This window comes from Polyergus mexicanus, unplaced genomic scaffold (genome assembly GCF_030449975.1).
Source record: "Polyergus mexicanus isolate NDT 795.1 unplaced genomic scaffold, iyPolMexi1.0 SCAF_23, whole genome shotgun sequence".
Classification (NCBI taxonomy): Eukaryota; Metazoa; Arthropoda; class Insecta; order Hymenoptera; family Formicidae; genus Polyergus; species Polyergus mexicanus.
In genome coordinates, this window is record NW_027223343.1 from 2,736,242 (window position 1) to 2,743,628 (window position 7,387).

Below are 7,387 nucleotides of genomic sequence, written 5' to 3' on the forward strand. Positions count from 1 at the left end.
CTATACACGAATTCGCGCCTAACGTTCCACCCGGATATAAAGTGTCGGAGATTCCAACGCAGATCATTTACCTTCCGATCATCGCACGGACCATTACCGATATAAACGTGCGTGTTGTGGACCAAAACGGAAAATTGATCGATTTTCGCGGCGAGGAAATTACGATTCGTCTACACGTGCGACGAAAACGGTAGAGAAGCGCGCGATGCTCGTAGTGAACGGATCGAACGCGAGAAACGCGCCCATTATCGCTGTCGCGTCACCTCTAAACGTGGAAAAGAGAAAGAAGAAGGGAGGAAGACTAACCATCGCCAACGAGACTTTTCTGCGCTCTTTGGGTTTTGTCGTGCCGAGGATCGCTTCTTCGTAAAAAGCGGAATGTGCGACATTCTAAGTATCAGTGGGGAGCCAATTTTCGACGATCGCATCGTCAAGATCGAGACTCACACGTACAATCCTTACGCCAATACTACATTCGGAAATAGCGATGAGATACGAATTCCTATACAACAGCAAGATTTGTATACGTTACCTTGCGACAGTTTTCTCTACGTTGAGGGCAGACTCGAGTCGAAGGAAGCATCGAGCGCGCAAGGGGAAATCGCATCGGTAACGAGATTAGTGAACAATTGCGCGGCGTTTATGTTCGAGGAAATTCGCTACGAGCTCGATGGCGTGGAGATCGATCGAAACAGAAACGTTGGAATAACGAGTACGATTAAAAATTACGCGTCGCTGACGGTCGAGAGAAGCAAAATATTAAAAAACGCTGGATGGGATTTATTAGCGACAACTCATTCGTCGATCGGTGATTTTAATTTTTGCGTACCTCTTAACGTGCTATTAGGTTTTTGCGAAGATTACAAGCGCAAACGATCGTTGATCACAACGATCAACGCGCGACACGAACTTATTCTAATACGAGCGCGCAACGATAACAATTGCGTTATATCGCGCGAAACGCAAGAACCTAAAATCGTTTTGTTAAAGATACAATGGCGAATGCCTCATATAGTATTGAATGATGTTAATAAATTAAGATTATTGCGCACGTTAGATAGTGGACGATACCTGAGCGTCGCTTTTCGCTCGTGGGATCTTTACGAGTTTCCGCTTCTACAGAGCACGACCAAACACTCGTGGGCCGTCAAAGCGGCGACACAACTCGAGAAACCGCGATATGTTATCTTCGCGCTACAATCTGGAAAGAAGAACGTTCTGTCCGAGGAGCCTTCTTTATTCGACGATTGCAAACTAACTAATGTCAAACTGTATCTTAATTCCGATTTTTATCCTTACGACGATATGAATCTAGATTTCGATAAACATAAAGTCGCCGTGTTATACGATATGTATTCGAAATTTCGAAAAACGTATTACGGATGCGACAACGACGAAGCGCTCTTAAATCTAAATAAATTTTTAACTCACCGCCCGCTCGTAGTCATTGATTGTTCTCGACAGAACGAGTCGATCAAAAGCGCCACTGTGGACGTTCGCATAGAGTTCGACTGCAAGGAAAACATCCCCTCTAACACCACAGCTTACTGTCTTATTATTCACGATCGAGTGGTAGAATACAATCCGCTCACTAACGTCGTGCGCAGAATCGTGTAAACGCGACGATACTCGAAAAAATATGGAGAAAGAATAAAACGCTTAGAAAAATCTAGAAAGAAACACTTCGAGTATCGCTAACAACGACGATGGACGCGCCGATCTTTGTCGATCTTCAAGGTTTCGTAGTTAACGAAAAATTCGTCGCGAAAGAAGTAGCCGTGTTAAAAAATGGTGTGGAATTGACGCATCACATCTTTCGCTCGCCGATATCGTGGGATCTGCTCACGAGAGCGGAAAAATCGCGAGCGTGTTGGCTGATATCGAATCATCACCAGCTAAAGTGGAACGATGGACACACGAATTACGGGTCGATGAAAAAACTCGTTCGAGATGCCATATGTCGAGGATCTAGCTCCGATTCGACGGTGCAGATCTATGTCAAAGGTCACGAGAAGAAGAAGTGGTTGATCGATATCTTAGGAAACGTCGCCGACGATCGCGACATAGCCGTCTCCGTCGAGACTATCGACGCCGATTACGAAGACATCGAACGTCTGGAGACTCTGAACGCTTCGCGGGCCTTTCGTTGCGGATATCACGTGAAAAATTGCGCGTTAGAAAACGCGTGCAAACTGCACGATTGGTGGTTCGAGCGGCGCGATCGTTTGCGCGATATGCGCGATTGATTTTATATTATAAATTATATTATAAATTATATGATAAATTATATTATAAATTATATGATAAATTATAAATTATAAATTATAAATTATATTATAAATTATATTATAAATTATATTATAAATTATATTACATTATTGTATATTATTGTATATAATCTATAAATTTAAGTTATATATAATGTATCAAATTAATTATATATTTTAAACTTTATATATAATTATAATGTATTGAATTAATTAACGCGTTTTTCCTTTATCGCGGTCGCATCCTTTATCGCGGTCGCGTAACAAACTTAATTATAGAGATTTTAAATCTATTTAAATATACTATTTAAATATGGTTATTACGAGAAGCGCGAGAACGAGAGGATGCGGAAGAAGGAAAGAAAAGCGTAAAAAATCAACGTTTCGCTTAACGTATAGCATTTATTCATAAAAATCATATCTTACAAATGCGCTTTATTAACGCGTAAAATTACTCCATGTCGAACGGTTGCGATTCGGGCTCATAGTTCGCCAATCGTACATTCGCCCGCGATTCACCCTCGTCGACCGTCGCCGGTTCGGCCTCGTCCTCCATCGATCGCAATTCGAGCTCCTCGCCGATCGGTCGCGATTCGGGCTCCTCGTCGATCGGCGATGCGACGACTCGCCTGACCTCGGGAACGGCGAAGTCGCGCTCGCCGCGTCGACGAGCGTCGCGCAATGCGCTATGAACGCTTTGCGCTTGTGCGAGCATAGTCCTCGTTCTATTTATTAAATCGTAGAGCGATTCTCGCGCCGTTTTTATACAGCTCTCTATTTCTTGTCTAAAATACAAAAGTAAAAATTAGTAAAATTTAGTAAAAATATTATAATTTATTATAATTTATTATAATTTCAATTAGATACTTACATTAAACGCGCGATATCTACGTCTTCGTTTAACTGAAAGGCGAGTCTAAACGAATCCGGACTATTTTCAATAACACCTTGCGCCTCCACACGCAAATAAGTGGCGAGGTCTCCCAGAACGTAGGACTTTATCGCGATTAAGTCTCCGTTTACATTAATATAATCGGCCGCGTTAATTATCTGTTCGATTCGTTCCATATCGAACAGTTCACGACCGATTTTAATTCTCGCCACTTCACGTTCCGCCGTTTCGCGCTTCGTTATCTCGCGAGCGAGAATACTTTAACGCTTCTCGAAACGATCTCGCGTTTTATAAAGATCGACGCGCGGATGTCGCGATACGATTTATCGATCGCGCCGCATCTTCCTTCCGCGACCGCTCCGTTGCCGGAAGGGGGGTATCTTTACTCGCTCATCAAGTGTCCTTTTTAGAGGACAAATGAATAATAAAAATAGAAATAACAAAAAACATCCGTTAGATAACGCGCATTCCAAATACTTGGCGAACAATGAGATCATCATCGCCGGAAAGAAGTATCTAGGGGGCATCTAAGGGGTATCTCTAATTTATCGTTACCGGAAGGAGATATCTCTAATCGCTCATCGAGTGTCCTTCTTAGCGGACAAACGAATAATAAAATAGAAATAACAGAAAACATCCGTTAGATAACGCGTGTCGTTGGAAGGGATATCTTTAATCGCTCATCGAATGTCCTTCTTAGAGGACAAACGAATAATAAAATAGAAAAAACAAAAGAGGAACTCGAGCGCGTCCGCTAGATAACGCGCATTCCGAACGTTCGACGTAGAAAGAGACGCGTTTCCCTCTCCCTCTCTCCACCCACCCACATTATTCGTCGCCGATAAAAATAGGCGTCTCGCGGAACACGCGAATCAATCGCGCTCAGCGTCTCTCGACAGTTTACCGCGTCTTTCCCGCTTCGCGCAATGACTAACACGAGAACAGTTCTCGCTCTAGCGACAATGCTCGTCGCCACGACGGTCGCCGCACCCTTCGACTCGGAAAGAATCGAGGCACTTCGTTTTCTGCGCGTATACGGTTTTCTAAAAGACGATGGAAAATCACTGTCGTCCGATAACGCGACATCTTTGCGTCGCGCGCTATCGCTGTTTCAAGAATATTATCAATTATCGGGAAACAGCGCGTTAAACGCCGTTACGCTTCACCTTATGCGTAAACCGCGATGCGGTCTCGCGGATATTCCGGATCGCGCGTATAGCCCGATCGCGCGAAAATGGCCGAAGACGCGTCTCGCATGGAATTTTCAGATGGCTAGCGAGGAAATCTCGCGAATGGCCGAAACGGCGTTCGCGTTATGGGCGGCGAACTCATCGCTAACTTTCGCGCGCGACCCGTTACACCCCGATATATTAATATCGTATCGAACGGGCGCGCACACTTACGCGAATCGTCGAAACGTCGGTATTTGCCCGGCAGCCTTCGACGGTCCGGGAGGGGCCCTAGCTCACGCGTTCTTTCCCTCTGGAACAACCGACTTCACATCGGAGATACACGTCGACGATTCCGAACCGTGACACGTGTATCTAAACAAAAATCCTCCCGACACGCATCACCTTCTACAAACGCTAACGCACGAGATCGGCCACGCATTGGGTCTACAGCATAGCATGCGCAATGACTCTATAATGTTCCCGTATATACCCGACATCGAGAATCAATTTCCAGTTAAGCTGAGCATAAAAGACATTCTCGCTATACAGAATCTGTACGGATCTCACGACGACGGAAACTATCCAACGGCAACTCCCACGACTACCGCAGCGCCCGCGACGACGAGCGTCGCGCCAACCGACCCAGCGCGCGCGGATCTCTGCGCATTGCGGCGCGTGGACGCCGCGCTAATAATGAATCATCGATTATATATAGCTAATCGCCGCAACGTATGGTCGGTCGACATAACCGAGAAACGCTACGGTAGACCCATGACGCTCACGGATTACGCGACGTTTCTACCGGCGAATTTCACGCGCCTATCCGCCGCGTATCGAAGACCCTCGGGCGATCTCGCGCTATTCGCGAACGATTCGATCTACCTCGCCGAATATCCCAGTCTTAAGCTAAAATCGAGTTGGCCGAAATATCTCCACGATATCGGACTTCCCCGAAACGTTAGGATCAACGCAGCGATAAATACGCACACGGGACGAACCTGTGCTATATACGACGATGATAAAGTCGCGGAAATCGACGAGTGTCACATGATAGTCGTTAGACACGCTCCATTAAAAGATATATTTCCCGGAATTCCGTCCGCGATAACGTCGGCCTTCCGATACATCGATGGTAATCTATATTTCTTCGCCAAACGTCAGTTCTACGCCTTCAACGAATTCACGAATATCGTAACCTCGGCGGGTCCTTTCGATCTACGCGCGCTCGGCATCGAGTGTCCTACGGATGGACTGCTAAGGCAATTGCGCGATCTCCTTAGTCGCGTCTATCGTCTCAGCGACACGATCGAGAAAGAGAGTATCGACGATGAGAACGACTAGAGCGACCCTACCGTTATTTTTTAAAAATAGAATATATAAGAGAAAACGCGCGAAAGGGGAAGAAGCGATCTCAACGCGAGTATATAAAGACCGTCCATCCGTTAAGCGCTTCATTATTGACGGAGAACACCGAAGCTAACGCGCGAAAAAGAACAAACGAGAAAGAACGAGAAAAAACGAGCGACGATGTACGCGACAATGGGGGGACAACCGCAGCAGCAATACTCATTCGACGATCGATCGAGACTAACCGAACGAGACCGCGAAGATAGCGCGGAATACGCTAAAAAAGCTAAAATGGACAATGGGTAAGACTATCGAACATTTATTCGAACTAATAATTCACTAGCCGTTTCTCTCATCGCTCATATCTATTTTTAGACGAGATCGCGATCGGACGCCAAGACACGACGCGGACGTCTCGGTCGCGCGACCGCTCAGAATCTTAGGAAGACGCTATCCATTGACCAAAACCGCATACAAACATCTGGAAATTAGCATTAACGTCAGCCGACCCTCTTTCGTAGAAATCGTCCTCGGAATTGACGGCAAAGAGATCTCGCTAACGCCGGATACGTGGAAGGAACTGCGCGATCTACGATCCATGCTTCTGTCGCACTTTAGCTCCGACGAGCGCGACGAGGCCCGCCCGACGCCAATACACATCGGACAGTTGACGCTACGATTCGGCAAACTCAACAATCTCCGAATACTTCGTCTCGAAACGCCTAAAATTCGTCTAGCCGTATCGAAGAGCACCGTCGTAATTATATTAAATCTGGAACTTTGCGTTAACCGCATCGTTGCATCTTTAAGCGGTTTAACCGCGCACGTGGACAACAAGCTAACTCGTTTCCTCGACATCGCGGCAGGCGCTCGCGATAAGGCGCTTATTCCCGCGATGATACGCGAGAGCGATAACTTCGACCGCAATGATATAATCGATTGCGAACTGCAGGCTCTGCTCTTCGGAGAATCGTGATACGCTTACTCGCGTACTCGTATTATCGTATTATTAATATATTAAAAAATTTGTAAAAGAAAACAATAAAAACACTTCTCCTCTTTCGCTAAAACGACAATATCTCTTTATTTCACGACCTTTCGAAGATTCGCCATCTCGCTAAAGCGACAAGCGCGTTCGTATTGCCGCTAACGCGCGCCTCGAGAAGAGGAGCGACGAGGGACGCCCCTCCGTCCGCTCGACCGCCCACCGACGATCCCCCGCCCCCTCGACGCCGGGCGCCCGCCGTCCGCTCGCGGATTGCGCGCTAGAAGCGGCGCGCCCCCCCGAAGAATCGCGACGGCGGATCGCGCGCTAGAAGCGGCGCGCCCCCCTAAAGAATCGCGACGGCGGATCGCGCGCTAGAAGCGGCGCGCGCCCCTAAAGAACGAGTCGCATCAAGGTCGCGAATCGGGAGGAACCGCCACCCCCCGAGCGCCATCTCTCGAGCGCTCTCGGCGACTCGTACCCACCGCTTCCCCCCGGCCGCGCTTCCCCTCTCACCCTACTTACCTCCCCCATGCACCTGCCCAGCCCGCTCTCCATCCCTCGAGCGCCTACAAACTGCTCCGAAACTATCTCTCTCTCTTCCTCCCCAACGGTAACCTTTCTTTCACACTCACGACAAACTGAGCCAAAACCGGCCATACTATCCTACACTCATCCACTAAGAACCAAGGATTAGATTCCCGAAACACAACTGTCTTCGTTC

At 47.3% G+C, this 7,387-nt stretch overlaps 2 protein-coding genes across 2 annotated transcripts; both read left to right on the forward strand.

The window, feature by feature from the left end:
* The first annotated feature begins 378 nt into the window (after positions 1-378).
* On the forward strand, positions 379-1,617 carry LOC138942786 (uncharacterized). Its single transcript, XM_070313257.1, has one exon. The coding sequence runs from the start codon at positions 379-381 to the stop codon at positions 1,615-1,617; it is 1,239 nt and encodes a 412-aa protein (XP_070169358.1).
* Positions 1,618-4,805: 3,188 nt separating this feature from the next.
* Positions 4,806-5,672, forward strand: LOC138942787 (72 kDa type IV collagenase-like). Its single transcript, XM_070313258.1, has one exon. It carries the CDS (start codon positions 4,806-4,808, stop codon positions 5,670-5,672), a length of 867 nt encoding a protein of 288 aa, XP_070169359.1.
* The last annotated feature ends 1,715 nt before the right edge of the window (positions 5,673-7,387 follow it).